At 39.3% G+C, this 18,182-nt stretch overlaps 1 protein-coding gene and 1 pseudogene across 1 annotated transcript; both read left to right on the top strand.

Annotated features, from left to right (window-relative positions):
* Window positions 1-302: 302 nt before the first annotated feature.
* LOC114472297 (E3 ubiquitin-protein ligase TRIM16-like) lies at window positions 303-2,341 on the top strand (annotated as a pseudogene).
* Window positions 2,342-16,218: 13,877 nt separating this feature from the next.
* On the top strand, window positions 16,219-17,565 carry LOC114472552 (uncharacterized protein MCAP_0864-like). Its single transcript, XM_028461875.1, has 2 exons — window positions 16,219-17,361; window positions 17,464-17,565. The coding sequence occupies exon 1, from the start codon at window positions 16,292-16,294 to the stop codon at window positions 17,330-17,332; it is 1,041 nt and encodes a 346-aa protein (XP_028317676.1). The 5' UTR covers window positions 16,219-16,291; the 3' UTR covers window positions 17,333-17,361; window positions 17,464-17,565.
* Window positions 17,566-18,182: the final 617 nt, after the last annotated feature.

The following is an 18,182-nucleotide window of genomic DNA, read 5'->3' as shown; positions in this document are numbered from 1 at the left end:
GACTGAGAACTGCAGGGGATTATGGGAGAGTGTGTGTATGTGTGTGTCATGTCCTGTGTGTGTGTGTGTGTGTGTGTCGTTGAGGCTCACAGCGTGTGTTTAGTTGTGGTTACAGTGAGCATTAAGTGTAATCATAAAAGGACATTGTTTCATCCTCCTCCTCACTGTCTGTCTCTGTATTACTACATTTCCCAGAATGCACTTTTCACTGCATTCTCAAGTTTTCTTATGGGTGTAACCAGATGGTGTTGACTTGTTCTGACTGGTTTTCATGAAGTCAAAGTAACTCTGGGGCTGGTGAAATGGCGCAGCATGCTGAGCTACAGACGGAGACTTTGTCCTGTTCCATTTGTCTGGACCTCCTGAAAGAGCCGGTGACCGTTCCTTGTGGACACAGTTACTGCAGGACGTGTATCAGCAACCACTGGGATGCAGAGGGGAAGAATCACATCTGCACCTGTCCTGCGTGCAGAAAAGAGTTCATAGGGCGGCCTGATCTGGGGAAAAACATCATGTTAGTTAGTGGAGGAAAAGAAGAAGAACAGACATCAAGATGATCCTGTTGATCAAAGGTTTGCTGCAGCTGAAGACGTGGCCTGTGATGTTTGCACTGAGAGGAAACTGAAAGCCTCAAAGTTCTGTTTGAACTGTGTGGCGTCTTATTGTGAAAAACACCTTCAGTCTCATCATGAATCTGCTGCATTAAAGAGACACAAACTGGTGGATCCGTCCAAGAAGATCCAGGAGAAGATCTGCTCTCGTCATGATGAGGTGATTAAGATGTTCTGCCAGACTGATCAGCAGTGTATCTGTATTAACTGCTTCATGGAGGAACATAAAGACCACGAAGTAGTTTTAGCTGCAGCAGAAAGGACTGAGAAACAGAGAGAGCTGCAGGAGAGTCGAGCTGACATCCACAAGAACATCCAGGACAGAGAGAAAGATGTGGAGCTGCTTAAAGAGCAGGAGAAGACCATCAACCTCTCTGCTGATCAGACAGTGGAGCAAAGCAAGCAGATGTTCACTGAGCTGATCCGTCTCCTCCACCAAAGAAACTCTGAGCTGGAGAAGGAGGTCCGATCCAAGCAGCAGACTAAAGTGAGTGCAGTCCGAGCGCTTAAGGAGAAGCTGGAGCAGGAGATCAGTGAGCTGAAGAAGAGAGACGCTGAGCTGCAGCAGATCTCCCACACTGAGGATCACATCCAGTTTATCCTCAGCTACAGCTCCATGTCAGCGCTCAGTGTGTCCACACACTCCTCCATCATCCACAGAGGTCCTGGGAGCTGCTTTGAGGAGGTGACAGCAGCTGTGTCAGAGCTCAGAGAACATCTCCACAAAGTCCTGATGGAGGACTGGACCAAAGTCTGTCACACTGTGGAGAGAGTGGATGTTTTACCTTCAAGGATGACCAAAGCTGGATTCCTAAAGTATTCACAGGAAATCACTCTGGATCCAAACACAGCTTACAGAGAGCTCAGATTATCAGAAGGAAACAGAAAAGTAACATTCATGGAAGAAGATCAGCATCATCCTGACCATCCAGACAGGTTCACTTATTGGTCTCAGGTCCTGAGCAGAGAGAGTCTGACTGGTCATTGTTACTGGGAGGTGGAGGTGAGAGGGATAGGAGTTGGTGTATCGGTCGCATACAAGAGTATCAGCAGAGCAGGGAGAGGGAATGAATGTGGATTTGGATCTAATGACAAATCATGGACGTTAAATTGTTCTCCAAACGGTTACACGTTTTATCACAACAACATCAAGTCTCCAGGTCCTGGTCTTCTGTCCTCCAGAATAGGAGTGTACGTGGATCACACAGCAGGTATTCTGTCCTTCTACAGCGTCTCTGAAACAATGACTCTCCTCCACAGAGTCAACACCACCTTCACTGAGCCGCTACACGCTGGAGTTTATGTTCACTGGTATGGAGATAGTGCTGGATTCTGTAAACTTAGATAGAAAGATTATTCCTGTGTGTAAAATGTATTCACACACACACTTTATTGTTATACGACATTTTCACGAGCCCTTTAAAATGTTAATCACACACACACACACACACACACACACCTGATTTTGCAGCTGATGCATTCTGGGAGGGGACTGGGGATTTATACAAAAATTGGTGATTGTTCGCACATGGGAAAGAAGACTTTTTCGGAAGAAGAATAAAGAAGAAGAAAGAAAGAAGAACATGCAAGAAAACTTTATTTTTTCACTTTTTTCTATACCTGATAGACATTTATCCATTTGTTTAATATTTGTGATATCCTCCCATTACATGTTGCTGTTGCTATTTGTTTTTCCTCAGGAAGTTAATTCCCTAATTTCTGTTTGTTTTCTGTCCACCCAATTTCATCACGGAAAATCATTTTTTTCTACATTAATTTTTATTAGTTTATTTCCGTTTGTGCACAGCTGTGATGTAGTTTTGTGTCTGAACTCTTGTTTCTGTGTTCAACCCTAATCCTAATCATAAGAAAATCATATTATTTTATATTGCACATGAGACTGGGATTTTAACTGTTGGGATCTCGTTGATTGGGTTTTTTCCACTGGGATTTCATCTGTTCGGATTTTGTCCGTGCAGTGAATTTTTCTTTAGTATTTTATTTGGTGGTCATCAATTGTGATTTTTTTTTTTTTTTTTTGGTTAGTATTTTTGTCCAGTGGGATTTTGTCTTTTGGGACTTTGTCTGCTGGAATTTTTTGGGTTGGGAATGTTACAGTTTTTTTTTTTTCTGCTGCGATTTTATGTTTTGTTATTTTGTTGATTCAGATTTTTTTCTTTTAAAATTTTGTTGATTCACATTTTGTTTGGTTGAATTATGATTTTTTTTCTGATGCGATTTTGTCAATTGGTATTTTGTCCGTTGAGATTTTGTCTATTAGGATTTTGTGTGCTGAGATTTTTTCAGTTGGGTTCTTTTAAAATTGTTTTTTTTTTTTGGCGTTCATCAATTGGGATTTTTTTTTTCCCGGTTGGTATTTTTATCTAAGATTTTGTCTTTTGGGATTTTGTTGAGTTTAGACTACAGTGTTTGAAGTTACATTTTTAATGTTTAAGAAGTGCTTTTATTTCATTCTAACTGTGATACCTTGTGTTTCTTTGCCAGACTGTGGTTCGTTTGACGTCATTTTTGTCGTGGTTTGTTTATCATGTGATATCATGTCACTTCCCAAGTCATTGCATTTCATTTTTTCCAATTTTTTTTTTCTCTTTGAATTAAATTTCAGCCACACAATCAACAACCGCCATGGTTTTTGGCACGACTTTCAGTCCGTGACACAAACATAAATGTGTTGAGAAGTTGCTCTGTCAGTGTGCTTGGGGTCACACTGGCATCAGTAGAGGATTAGAATACAGGTACAGTTTTTAAAATGTTAGGAATCATCACCAGTAGCTTGAAGATCAAACTTTACACTTTTATTTTATTGCAGAATACATTTGTAAGTGATCTTTTAAACTTCATTGTGTCACACCAGTTTCTGATTCTGTAGGTAGAACTGATTAAAAAATAATAATAATAATTAAAAGTTAGTTGTGGTGTGCCTTTCTTTCTGTTTATATTGCAGCAGCTCATCTTAGAAAAAGGTGTAACAGCCTTAGCACTGCTCTCAATGATTGCTTTACTTGTTTAAACTATTCTGAATGTAAGAAAAAAAAAAAAAAAAAACCTGAAAATGTGTCTGATAATGTGTACGCACATGACTATCACTATGTTTGATGTCTAATAATGTCTGTCCTGAACAAACAATAAAGATTAAGAAGGAGGAACTTAGCCAAACTTCTAATGAGCAGCTCTCTGCCATCAGATGCAGATTTCCTCCATTTGATTTTCCACAACAAACCAGAAACATGTTTGTTAGGTTAACCCTCCTACTATCCTCAAATATTAATATAACACATTTTACCCTTAGAGTCAATAGGGATATTTGCCTCCAGTTGCCAAAATTAAAATAGAGTTATACACATAATATTTATTTAATTTAACTCTATGAACCAGAATCCTGACCAAAAACCCAATCTTATAATGAAATCTGTGGTCCGGGAGTCATTGACAGACCGGCCCACTTCATGTGTGGTGTGGGGGGGGAGCCAGCCAGCCAGCAACACAAGTTTTATGTCCCTTAATGAACAAAACTGCATTTGATGTTGCTTTGGACCATAATCATAGATTAATCATTAACTTGAACCCTTAAGTAGTCTACAGTAATATAATTACAGCAGTATAGTGATTTTACAGCATGTAGTGATATTTCCAGCTGTCTGGAAATCATTAAAATTGTGAAAAAGATAAAGCACACTTTTAATTTGAAAAGGCCTTATCCAATAAAGGAGAACGTAAGAGGTTTATTTTAATTAATCAATCAAACTTTATTTGTATGGCACATTTCTTACAAATTTCAATTGTGGACCAAAATGCTTCACATAATTTTGCTATTTACAATATTATTATTCTGTGGTGTAAATTGTAACTGGGTCCAAAGTTCAAGTGTAATATAATGTTTTACCTTCCCAGGGTGTTGCACTTATTCCAGGTTCAGAAGCACGTAGGAGGAAAATAGCTTAAGCAGATGGGAGAATATGCATAAGTACAGTATGTGCAAGGCCACTTCACTCACAGCGTGGAAATGGAATAAAGGCATGCAGTGACAGACTTAAATGCAAGGAGAGAATAGAGTGCTGCAAGAATCCGTGCAGTTGCCCAGCTTTTCTGATTTACACACATGGGAGAATAGGGCCAAGAGTGCACAGAGCAAATGTGATTGAAAAGTGTTTCAAATGATAATTTAAATTAAATAAGGAGGTATTTTATGTTGGCTTTTATCACCCTTTTAAAAACCAGCTGCCAAAGTGACTTTGGATGTATGACAGTGCGCACTTCACTAGCAGATGTTTTAAAGAGTTTCATCTTTATAATCAGCTTCAGTTTGACTTTCTGTCCCTCAAGGCACATTAATAGGCTGAACTCATTAAAAAAAAAAAAAAAACAAAAAAAAAACAAAACGTGAAAACAATGTGCTATTGACCTCAACCTTGGTTTTAATTTGCTCATAAACAGCTTAACATTGTAATGCTCTGCCATTACAGCACCTCGTATAATGACTTGGCTTGTTATCTGATCAGTTTATGTGATGTGGGTTTAAAAGTATCAGAGGAACTCTCACAGGGCTTGTATGTTGAGATTAGCTATGAAACTATTTACCTATTAAAAAAGGCTGCATTTCCCAAATAAAATGCAAATGGGCAAGCTCTGCTGAAATGCGTGTGAAAATGAAAAAGCTGAACACTGCAGGGCAATATTTGTCTAAACCACAGTGTATTTGAAGAGCTTTAACTCAAAAAACAGGGTCAACACAGGAAAAAGCTGTAGGTATCGGTATAAAGAGTTGTACAACATTTAAAATTGTAATGGTTTAAATCTATAGATAAAATATAGGATTTTCAAAATGTGAAAGAAACTCCATTAAGAATTACTGTTGGTGTTTCCAGCTATAAATAGAACAGTATCTCAAAGTGGTACTAATTACTCATTCATTACTTCAAACAGTGAACTTTTTATTTTATATTTTGTTATATTGATGTGGTTTTTCGTCCACGCAAACATTGCATTTACATGGCCTTCAGATCTGGCATGAACATTAAATAGTGTCTTCCATTGTAACATTTCCCCAGTTAAATAAACCCATGAAAGAGGAGAAAACAGTCCTTGGAACATCAGGGAGAGAAAAACGCATACAGGCGAAACCAAGCGCAGCATTGTTTGATTGTGTCCTCTCATCTTCTATATCTGCTTATACTTTACAGGGTTGCAGGGGATGCTGGAGCCTATCCCAGCAGACATAGTGCAGTGAAACCCCCCCTGGATAGGACGCTAGTCTATCTCAGGGCTAGACAGAGTCATGTTGTCGGTCACCAGCTTCTCGTGGCGCCTAGAAACTCCTTCACTGGCATCTCACACCTGTCCTCCTGACAAAGGCAACATTTACTTCAGTCAATCTTTCGTCTGGATTCTGCATCCATCACAGAAATTGGCATAGGCCGAGGGTTTATTCTTTTACCACCTTTTGCCCACTTTGTTGTATGGGATGCAGTTACGTAGGTTCATGCTATTGCCCTACAGCTATCCCGATTGTTCATCCAATATCATTAATCACGTCCGATCTGTATATCATCCAGGTATCCTTGGCTTGGCTCTCCCGCGTTGGCACAACCTGTCAATTCAGGTGCGACTATGCAAAATCACCCCTGCCACAAGAAGGCTAGGGTGGGGCTTGACTGTTCGAGGCTTTGTAGTTTGCTAGCCATTGGGGCATTTTTTAGGTAAAGAGCCCATCCTTTTCACCACCACAGCATTAGCAGTCCTTTTCAGGGGCAGCAATTTCTGCTAAAATTAATTTAAAAAAAAAAACCCTTTCAACCCTGATTTTTAGGCAGAAAGCAATGACATTTCTGACCTATTTTTGATGCTTCAAGGTGCCATGGGAGTACAAAAATAATTTATTAGTGCATTATATCAGCCTATGTACCAAAAAGTAAGCTAAGGAAAACAAATAAGTGAATAATTTGACATCGAGATGTAAAAAAACAAGCGCTTTTTATGGCTTATGTTAGTTTTTCCATGCATTGGCATCCATCTTAGAAAAATGGCTGCCATATTGGAATTTTTGATGGCTAGCACGTTTTTCTGAAAACATGATCTACATAGCAAACACATCAAATTGCATGCTTCTATCATCAACTGAAATATCCTGGCCCAAAATCACATGTACCTGCCCCACTATACTGTGGATAGAGGATGGACATTGACAGAACCCTGACAGAACTCAACGGCACCGGACAGGCCGGGTTCGGACAGACATTTAGAACTAGTGGTCGGGTTTGGTCACATTGTGTCGTTTGCACGCAATCTGAAGTGAGTGCAGTAGCAGCCACAGCTGATGAGAGCTATGATCCGCGTGCCAAGGGCCATTTAGGAGAACACCCAGACTCTAAACCTGTGGGGAGACGGAGACAGAGTTGTCGATTTGGATGGAGAACTATTGGATTTGGAGAATGTTGATTTTGTACCAATGAGGAGAAGCTCTAATTTGTCACTGTTGAGTTTTAGGAGATTATGATTTAACCATGAATTGGTTTACTGGTGAGGTAGAGCTGGTTGTCATCTGCGTAACAATGAAAATCAATGCCAAATTTATGAAAGATATTGCCAAGGGGGAGGAGGTAAATAATGAAGAGAAGGGGCCCCAGGACTGAGCCCCGGGGCACACCTGTAGTGACGGGGGAGTTGTTTGATTTAAAGGATTTTAATAGGATAGAAGGGTTGTCCATCCGAGTGTTCCAGACTAGTTGAGCCGCAAACCATTGATCTGTCCATCCGGGTGTCCCAGACTAGTTGATCAGGAACCGTCAGCTCAAGCATCAAGACACCTGAAACAGAAGAGAGGGCGGAGGGCGAGGAGAAGGCACAAACTGTAGGGTGTAGAAATGTAATAAATTACTTGACTTGTTTTAAAACGTACTTAAGTACAAGTAAAATTACTGATTTAGAACTATACTCAAATCAGTACAAGCATTCATAAAAGTAACTAAATAACAGTAACGTGAGTACTTGTCATCCATTACTTATATTACTGGGGTCACCGTGGCTCAGGTGGTAGAGGGGTCGTCTTCTGATCAAGATCCCAGTCTATATCTGTCTATGCGTTGAAGTGTCCTTGGGCAAGACACTGAACCCTAAGTTCCTCCCAGTGGTTGACGAGCACCTTGCATGGCAGCTTAATGGTGTGAATGTGAGTGTGAATGGGTGAATGAGCTGATATTGTAAAGCACATTGAGACTACTTCAGTGTAGGGAAAAGAGCTATATAAATCAGGTCCATTTACCATAATAATATTCATATTTTAGCAAAATATCACATTTTTGTCATTTGTTCTTTTTATTCAGTGTAACTGAGTGTACAATACAACAGCCATTTACAAACTGTATGAACCATCTTAACGGGAGATCATTGGTGGGGCCTCAGGAATTCTTGTTTCCATTTTAATGTCCATACCCTTTTCTCTTTCTCCCCCCTCATCTTCGAGATGCTCTTCCTCTTCCATCTCCTCACCACTGCTGTGTTCTCCCCCGCCTCCTGTCCCTTGGCCTTGTATTCTATGTTTGTCATGTTTCTGCTGTCCTTCTCCCCCTCTTTCCCTCTCTCTCCTTCCACCATTTCCAGCTACCTTGCTTAGTTGTTCAGTTACTCTCTCCCACCTTTCTCTTTGTTAACAAAATGCTGACACACAAGCTTCTGTCCATGTAAATAAACAGTACCACCATCACATTAAAAATAACCATTCTGTCACAGCGTGTCAGTAACAAAAAGGCAGGTATCTAAGACTTGAATTAATTATTGTGCAATATGCTTTTATTATCATGAAACACAGCTTTACACAGTGAAAACAACAGCTTTACAATCTGTTGTTTTCACTGTGTAACAGTAACCAGATGGGAAGGAATGAGGTACCATTGGCATGTTAATGCCATACTATTTTAATGAGAAATGGATGATATTTATGCTGCAAGTCTGTCATATTGTTATGTAACCGAATGGTTCTTTAATGATGTGTAACCTATGTGATAGTGCTCCAGTCTATTTACATGGACAGAAGCTGGTTGCTGTGTGGAGTTAGTAGTCAGTAAATCAGCAGCAGCTGGGTGGGGAACCTTTTTCATATTGAGGGCCATTCATATTTTTATAAAGACCTCCGAGGGCCATACTATTATAAATGCATAGATAGTAGGGCTGGGCAAAATATTGACATTCAAGATACATTGAGTTTTGTATTTTGAATAACAATGTCACCTATATTATTCACCTATATATATATATATATATATATATATATATATATATATATATATATATATTGATGTATTCAAATGTTGTATTAAAATACTTGTTTTAGAAGTCGCTGCTGTCACTACTTCGCAGAACAGCATGACAAGCACAGTTAGATTTCTGAGTGCTTTCTAACGCAGACGTTCCCCTAAACAAGCCACACTACAGAACTCACTCACACATGCTGTCCCTTATGAGAGAAAAGTGGCACATAATGTGCAGCTGTTTGTTAATAAATGTGCCTGTGTGGCATTTTGCATCAGCAAATTCCATCCAGACTTGTCTTTCTGGTTAGACTTTATTGATTTATATCTATTTATATCATTTTCAAGAAAAATATTAAGATACGAGTTTTGTTCCATCAATAGAGTTGCAAAAGAAACTAACAAAAAGTAAATAACCACTCTGTCTCTAAGCCTCATGATTGCTGCATTTCTATGCATGTGAGACTCACCTGATTGCGATGGTTGTAACTGTTTCTCTTTGGCGAGGCACCTGATGTCAGCTGGCAGTGATGATGATGCCACTCGAAGCTGGTTTTCCAAGTTTGGGTCAGTCAGTCTTGAGTGGAATCAAGTCTTAAAAGTTCACTTTAACAACAGCCTTTTAAACAACAGATGCAAATTAGCTTTTTAGCTAACTCTGGTGCATTTACAATTTTTATTTATTATTATTTTTTCATCAATGTGCACTGTTCAAATAAATAAATAAACTAGTAAAGCAATAAGAAAATACATGTAACTGAAAAAAATTACTATTACAGTACAGCATTAACAATCCCAAATTGTTGCCTTCATTCAAATGTATTATAGTGCAACATTAACAGTTCAGACTTTATCATTTTAATTGAACTTTCAATGAGCAGTCCTTTGTTGTTGCTCTTTGTCCTGCAGTACAGAACATTGATCGCACCACAACCAAAGACTGTGATTGAAGCATGATAGCAGGCAGAGAGGATCAGCAGGGCGGTGATTCAGGGAGGGACTCTGTCTTGACTGATCACAGGTGGAGCTCATTGTGATTAATCACAGCTGTTCACAGAGCAGATGAAGGCAAAACTGTGCTTGAACCTGGAAACAAAAAGCCCTAATGCTGCGTTCACACCGGATGCGTCACAAAATTTCTGTACAAAGTCAATGGATAGATGCGGCCCAGAGGCAAAATCTTTCCTGTGCGGCCCGTTTCGAGCGTCAAGAGCGTTGGCCGTTCGGGCGCTTTCCTGATTTTTTGTCATATTTGCACATTCGCAAGAGTTGAAAATATTGAACTCCTGCGACTGTTTTGCATGTGGAAAGCCAATCAGCGTCTTTGTTGACGATGACGTCAGGCCGTTAACACGAACACCGGTCTGTTCACCCATTCAACCATGGAGTAGAAGCTGTGTGTGACCACCTGGAGCTGTATGACACAGACTTTATAACCGGGACCGGACTTGGAAGGATTTGGCGTGGAGGAGAATCAGTGAGGAGGTGGTAGTAGCAGGTAAAAGTTCTCTCTGTAGTTTTCATCTTTGAAAGTCGGCACTGAGCTAGGATAGCATTAGCCGCTAATCACACCGGCTTTTTTCACTGGTGGTTTATGTTTATGAGAGAAGAAAACGGAGCGCAGCTCCTCACTTCAACAGTCAATGAAACTCACCGAATTGGATGTATCGCTGGTGGGCGGTGCTTCGCTAAAAAAGCCCATATGAAGCAAATGGGGACATTTTTAGATTCTGCAAAACCTGAAGAACGTTTCTTGGGGCAGACACGTCCGGTGCCGCAGAAGACGTATTGGATGTCAACGCAGCATAAGAATGGAAACCCGTCTGTGTGCTGTGTCAATCAACCCTAACCTTGTCGGCAGTCTATCCACACAGATGTTACTTCTGCCTTTACCCTTTTTCTTCTTGTTTTCTCCACTAGCTGGATGTCTGTATTGATTGTGCATCACAGCTGTGATAGTAAAGACTGGCACACCTGCATTCATTGCAGCTTATGGTAGATCCATGTCTGCATGATCCTATTTACTTGTTTTGTCCACGGTCAGAGTTCAAACGCTTTCTGTGTTGCATTGACTGCGCTCAAGGTTCATGGATTTGACCAATTACAGCTGAATCTGTGCTAGGGCGTCAACTGGGGAGGCCAATTAAATTCAAGGAGGGCAGTGTCACCCCTGGCCCCCACTTTGCTCACGGTACTGGTGTGGACGATCTCAGAGCTTCCCCACAGTGTAGACAACCTTTTGAGATTGAAACAGGTCATGTGAGTTTTTCAAAACTGCTTTGGTTTTGTCTGGTTAATCATTATCTCAGATATAAAAGAATGAGACCCCCTGAAGCAGATCCTCTTTGTCTCAGCATGTAGTTTAACCCGAAATAAGGTGCACTGCACTGCATGACATGCATCCAATCTGTTGAATTGGTGTTAACAACCAAGCATTGGAGGAACAAAATATGAAGAATGAAGGGCAATTGATCGACATCAGAGGAAGAAAACTAAGTCTTCTACAAATCGTAAAACCAATGGCTTTACAAGATAAGGTTTACAGAATCGATATGCGCTTTAGATCAGACAAGGAACACGTTGTTCATCTGTCCTGTGTCCTTGTTCACTACAGTGCAGAACATTGTTCTCATTTTCTCCGTGTTTCTGTGTTTCCAACACAAACAACAGATGCACTGCCGTGTCATGAGACATATTTTGTTGGGAGAGTATGGAGGCTGTATTAATTGATCGTTTATGTTTCTTTCATGGTTTTTTACGACGTTGATTATGTCTAAATGCTTGTTCATGTGGATCTTGTTGGGTTTGTTCTTTCTTATTATGAATTTTATATTTTGATAAGCGCATTGAGATGACTTTGTTGTAAATTGCGCTATACAAATAGAATTGAATTGAATTGACACTTGCCAGCAGAAACATATGGAATTGTCATTGGTGTTGATATTGGTGGTCTCGATTTGGAACGCCCTGCCTACCCTACCCTAGTGCTCATGGCACGTCACTGCAGTTAATGGCTAAGTGTGACTCACTCCATAAAAAATCTTTGAGAATACAAATGTGTTGAGAATGCACTGTCCATGCAAGTTAAAGCTGCAGTAGGTAGAATCCTCTCTCTGCTACGTTTTGAAACTGAAACTCAACCTCCCTTACTGGTATGATTTGTGAACGCTCCTTACGACTTTTTTCTCATTAGAAACTCATGACAAATGTCGGGACGGTATCTTGTGTTAGTGGAGATTTATCTGGTGTTTTAGAAACTCTGACATGAATGCATGTATCACTCTGTAGTAACTGTCCCGAGCAGCGGCTGCTGCCATCAGCTTGTCCCTGCCATAAGCACACACAGAGAGGGCTGTGATCTCAGCTGCTCTGAGTGGCAACCCGCATCCGGACTATTCACTTTGAATAATCTTCTCTTAGGTTTACACACAAATTATCCTGTCTATTTTGGATCTCCCTTTGAAGCCAGTGTGTGTGAGTGTGCGGCTGACCGTCCCCAGTCACGGAGGTCCACGAGACTCAAAGTGAAAGCGATCCATTCCTCCTTAGTGTTTGTGACTTTATTCTGTTGCTTCTCCACCTCGGTCTGCCTTTTTCCGCTTGTTTTACCGTGTAACTGTTGAGCCTTATGCTGTTATGGAGACTTCTGCTGGAACGTCCGCAAACGCACGTTTACTTCGGATGGTCCCTGACTTCAGTCGAGCAGCCAATAGAAATGCCTAAAGCAGCTAATGGAGCACACGTGTTTGTAGAAAGTTCTTTGATTGGCTGACATCCAGAGTCCAGGAGCGTGACGCTTCTGGATTTATAAACTGAATTTACTGGGCCAGAAGAAGTAGAATAGATTCACTGCCTACTCAGAACACTTTGGATCACAATATGCTCAAATATGATTATGGATTTTTTACCAAATGATAACAAAAAAACTTACAAACTGCTGCTTTAAGTGTTGGTCCTGTGTCGAATTTACGGCATGATTTGTTTGGTTTCCATGGGTTGGAAAATGCTGTAGGTCTGACCAGAGTTAGTGATTATTGAATTTACATATTATTTATATGTACTATTAATTATAATTAATAGAACAAGAGAACTCGGTGAGTGCAAACCCCCAACCAAGTGTAGATCAGCTCACCAAATTTCTTCTTTTTTTTTTTTTTACATTTTTATTTTTATATTGTGAGAGCATTAAAATACAGTGCACACTTTCAGACAATATTGGTACATCTTTTGCCTCTCACAAATACAATTTTTATGCTACAAAACAAGGAACAAAATACAGAAGGTCAAGTGAATTACTTTAGAAAACTGAAAAAAAAGAAAAAAGAAAAAAAAAAAATAGGGCTAATGTATCTGATACACTTGGTCCATAACTTAACAGATGTGTTTTTCAGAAGATGAAGAGAGAAGGTAATCCTTTCCGTAAGATAAATGTCCTTTACTGTATCTATCCAATCATGTATTGTGGGTGGGTCACAGAGCAACCAGCATCTTGTGATTGCTTTTTTACCAGCAGTTATCAAAGAAAGCACATATTTACTATATTACTGCGTGGTTTCATATTCTCACTCTGAAATCAAAAAAAATAAAAATAAATGCTTTAAACAAAGTGGTTGGCTCAGCCAGCAGGACCATTGGCTGTACTTTGCCACTGCTGTAGGCCACACATAAAGCCAGACTTTACAAATAGTGAATGACACCTCGGGCCACCCTGCCAGGGCCATCTTACAATTTCTTCCCACAAGCTGTGATGACTAAACAAGGCACTTTAATTTTGTATGGAGTTTGTATTGTACAGAATTAACCCTATAGTGTTTTATGTGACTCTTTATTGTACAGTATTTTACATTATAGTATTTTTAGTGGCATTGATTGATTGTTGGTTGCTTGTTTTTTTTATTGTGAAATGTCTTTTTAAAAGTTGACAGTGCACTTTGAGCTCTTTGCACATGTTTTTCCAATGTGGTTTTCATGCTGCAAACGGCTAATTAACTGAATTGAACTGAAATAAGTATTTATTCATTTAAATCTGTTCATAACTTTTTGAAATATCCTTGCTGAAAACCTTCTTCTGGATACTCTACGGTACCTTCCGGATCATCTCCAAAATCAAACGTATTTTTCCTTTTGACATTATCTATCAGCTCACCAAATTTCGTTTAAATCTGTTCAGAACTTTTCGAGATATCCCCCTAACAGTCATCTACATTAAAGGACAGAAAGACACAATAACTGCCTGGCCATTTGTCGTACTAAGTAGAGCCTAAACTAAAAAGGATTTAGAATACATTCCCTGTTTAAAAGTAAACTATTAGGCCTTGACATGCCAAAATTAAATAAATAAATAAATAAATACATGTAATAGAAGTAAATAGACAACTAAACAAACAACTTACTGTACATACATTGTGAGCAGTAACCTGATACGATTCGATTCATGATACTGGGTTCACGATATGATTCTCTCATGATTTATTTTACAAAATGAGACTTTATTTTTATAGGTAAAAAAAAAACTAGAAAATGCTGTACTGTTTTCTTTTATCTTTCATTGTCAAAAGAATCCCTTCATAAACTATTCAAAACAATGCAATTTAACTAAAAATAAATCCTGAATGAAATAAATAAAGGAATAATACAAATGAAGAAGAAGCCTTGGACAGTCAGAAAAACAGTCAGTGTACTGTATTTACATCAGATATTTGTTTGGACACTAAAAAACATATCTTGTTGGGAGAGTATGGAGGCTATATAAAATAATTGTTTATGTTTCTTTAATGGTGTTTTATGATGTTGATTTTGTTAGATGGCTAAATGCTCGTTCATGTGAATCTTGTTGGGTTTTTTCTTTCTTATTATGAATTTTATATTTTGATAAGCACATTGAGATGTATTTGTTGGAAATTGCTTTATACAAATAAAATTGATTTGAATTGAATTGAACTTGCCAGCAGAAACATATGAAATTGTCATTGGTGGTCTCGATTTGCAACGTGCCTACCCAACCCTAGTGGTCACGGCACGTCACTGCGTTTGACTGATGAACACCTTCGCTTGATCCTCAGGATTTCCTCAGCTCAGAGCCTGAGCCCAAACATTGATAAACTAGCGATGAACACATTAGTGTAAATCAGTGTGTAGCAAACTGAGCTACAATTATTGTTTTCTTTATGCACTTTTTTTGTGCTACTTCAGGGAATAGGTTTGGATGGTTGCGCATTTCTTGAAAGATATTGTTATTAGATATTTGGTTTATTATTGTTATTTTAATTTTAAAATATTATTAGCCTGTGGAAAAGGTTACTGTTCACAATTAAAGCAAAAGGTTGCAAATAAAAAAGAGGCATATTAACTTTATTTGAATTTTATTTAAGAAATGAATGCCATTGATGTTTTTTTTATCTGAAATTCTGTTTTGCAATATTTCGTTGTATAATGTAGATTTAAACTCTGCTTGTTTTAACTCAATGTAAAGCAAAGCAAAACTTGTTTGGAGCCTTATGAAAGTGTTCAATGTTATCTGAAGGAAGATGAATAAATAAATATCAATGATGGCCCATGACTTTGTCCAAGATTTATATTTTGGCCCACTGTGTATTTTAGTTTGACGCCCCTGCTTTAGAACATCCAATTTTGACCGCAGGAGAAAATAAAAATGAGAAAACATTATTTAATGTGTGAATTACCAAATAATCCAGTTGTAGATATCTCAAAGTCACCAATTTGATGAAACTCTACAATATTTTTGAGGGCTTTTATTTTTCTTTTGTTTATATCACATGAATTTAGTCATTTTTAATTGCAAATTGTGGAAAGAACTCAACTTTTCCACAAGTCTTGCAATTTCTCACAAACAATTTTACAAAATTCCTCTAAATTACACAAAAATGGGTAAAATCAAGAATATTTTGAAATGAATTGAACTGATATTTAAAACTAGGGCACAATGATGTTAAAATTCTCGTTTTTTTTCCAGCCTAAAATCTGTTCTGCTCTGTATTTGGCCCCTGAACTAAAATGAGTTTGACACTCCTGATATAAAAGGTAATAAAAACTTTCATGCAAAAAAATAAGATAGACCTTTTAATTGTAGCTTACACAGTGTTTTAAATTACATTTTCTTTTATTATTTTATTTTCTCACAGGAGTAAAAAAACTAATATTTACTGAAAAAAATAAATCTAGCAAAAAATCTAATTGATCCATAGGGCCCTATATGTTCCACATGAGCATCATCTAAAAAGATAAAAGCTACTTCCTGCTGCAGCAGTGTTCCGAAAGATCAAAGCCACTTAAACTTAAAGTCTTCACTGTGAATTTGATGATCAGTCTGACCTGTGGTATTCATTGAGGACAGAAGTGTTTTCAGAGACAGAGTAATTACAACTTAAACAGGTTACTGGAGATCCAAAGAGGAAGATGGAGAATTCTGTGGCAACTTACAACAGCGGAGATACGTGTAAGGCTGAGGAGGAGAAACAAAAGTCTCCATTGTCTGAGAAGATGAAGAACCTGGAAGAGGAGAACCAGATACTGATGATGGTGAATAAAGAACTGGCAGAAAAAGAGGTCAGCCATTCACTAAAGGCTCAGATGAATACAGACTGGGTGAAGAATATGTGCTCTGAGCTGGAGAAGAAAGAGCAGAAGATCAGTTCTTTAACGGCAGCTTTCCAACAAGCCAACGCTGAAGTGGAGCGCCTGGAGAGTGAACGCTGTGACTTCAACAGCATGAAGATGAGGATGACCACTGAGCTGGAGAAAAAGAACGAGGACTTGGTCGTGTTAAAGAAAGCGCACCATAAGGTGAACACTGACTGGCAGCACATGGAGCAGGAATTGTGTCTGAAGGAGCGCGACCATAAGGACACTGTGGCTCAGATGGAAGCAAAATGGGAGACGATGAAGGAGACCCTGATCACGTCCCATGAGACCATGCTGAGCAACGTCTGCTCACAGTTACAGGCTCTACACAAAGATGTGGAGCTCCATGAGAGGAACGCTGCTGAGGCTACTAAACAGCTCCAGGAAAAGGATGCTACCATCCACGCCATGGAGACCATGTTTGTAGATCTGCAGAAGAAACATCTCACTCTGACTACGGTTAAGGAGAACCAGCAATTGCAAATTGATCTTCTGGTGGAGGAGGGCGTTGAACTGAAGGAGCTCGCCCGCATGACGGACAAACAGAAGGCCAGGAGAAAGAAAGAGCAGGACAAAGCAGAGAAGAAGAGCAAGAAGAAGGAAGGAAAACTAGGTTCCCTGAGAAACTTCATTTGCTGTTTTGCTTGCTGCAAAGAGTGTCATGATATGGTGGCTGCTCCCTCCTGTGTCCTCTGTTTTCCCCTCCGTCTTGCTCCTGTCTGTCCTTGTTGGTGTGGAGTGGGGAGGAGTCGGCACTGCTGCTGGAGCTCGTTACTCACCTGCAGCTCATCACCACCAACATGCTCCAGTATATAACGTGGTCTGATCGTCAGTTATCCTACGTGGTACCTTTGTTTTTTGGCTCAGTTCCTAGTGTTTGTACTTTCTGGCTCCTGAAGTTTCAGCCTTGGGTTTCACCTGCTAATACTTACCTCTCATCTGCACAGATATTGATTCACCTCCAGACTCTGCCCTGCTGCCTCCACAGTTGGCTCCTGGACTGCGACTACCTTCATTTTTGGTCTCAATAAATTCTGTTACATTTTTGACTTGACTGGTCTAATTGGGTGTTTGCTCGGCTCCGTAACAAAGAGTGAGAAAGAATGGATCCTTCAAAGTGTGGAAAGTTCCATATCTCTGAGTATTATTTCATTTTCCTGTTTAATGTGTCCTGTTTTTATTTTGTGTGTGTTTAAGTTTAGAAAAACAATAGTTATAAACAGTTTTCTTGTGTTTTCTCTGGATTCTCCGACTATAAAAAAAAATCAATCGTCCTTAAAGCAAAACAAGGCAGATGTATATGTGTCGAGAATTCAACGTGATTTACATGATTTAAAAAGAATAAAAATGATTATAATAATTAACATGCATTGTATTTTATGAAGTGCTTTTTTCATAGACACTCAAAGTGCTTTACATTGATGTGTATTATTCTTTCACTCCACACACAGTGGTGGTAGGCTACTATTGTAGCCACAGCTGCCCAGGGGCAGACTGACAAGCAAGGCTGCCACAGTGAACCATCGGCCTCCGACCACCACCAACACTCACTCACACACTACATTCATAGTAGGAAATGTGGGTAAAGTGCCTTGCCCAAGGACACAATGACTTGGCTAGAGCAGGATTCGAACCCACAACCCTTTGGTGATTGGACGATTATAAT

The sequence above is a fragment of the Gouania willdenowi genome, chromosome 11 (genome assembly GCF_900634775.1).
Source record: "Gouania willdenowi chromosome 11, fGouWil2.1, whole genome shotgun sequence".
In the NCBI taxonomy this organism is placed as follows: domain Eukaryota; kingdom Metazoa; phylum Chordata; class Actinopteri; order Blenniiformes; family Gobiesocidae; genus Gouania; species Gouania willdenowi.
Note: the sequence above shows the minus strand (reverse complement) of the source record. Positions and strands in the feature narration are given on the sequence as shown.

Excerpts from the sequence above, each read along its gene's own strand:
- LOC114472552 (XM_028461875.1), top strand. The coding sequence starts at position 16,292 with ATGGAGAATTCTGTGGCAACTTACAACAGCGGAGATACGTGTAAGGCT.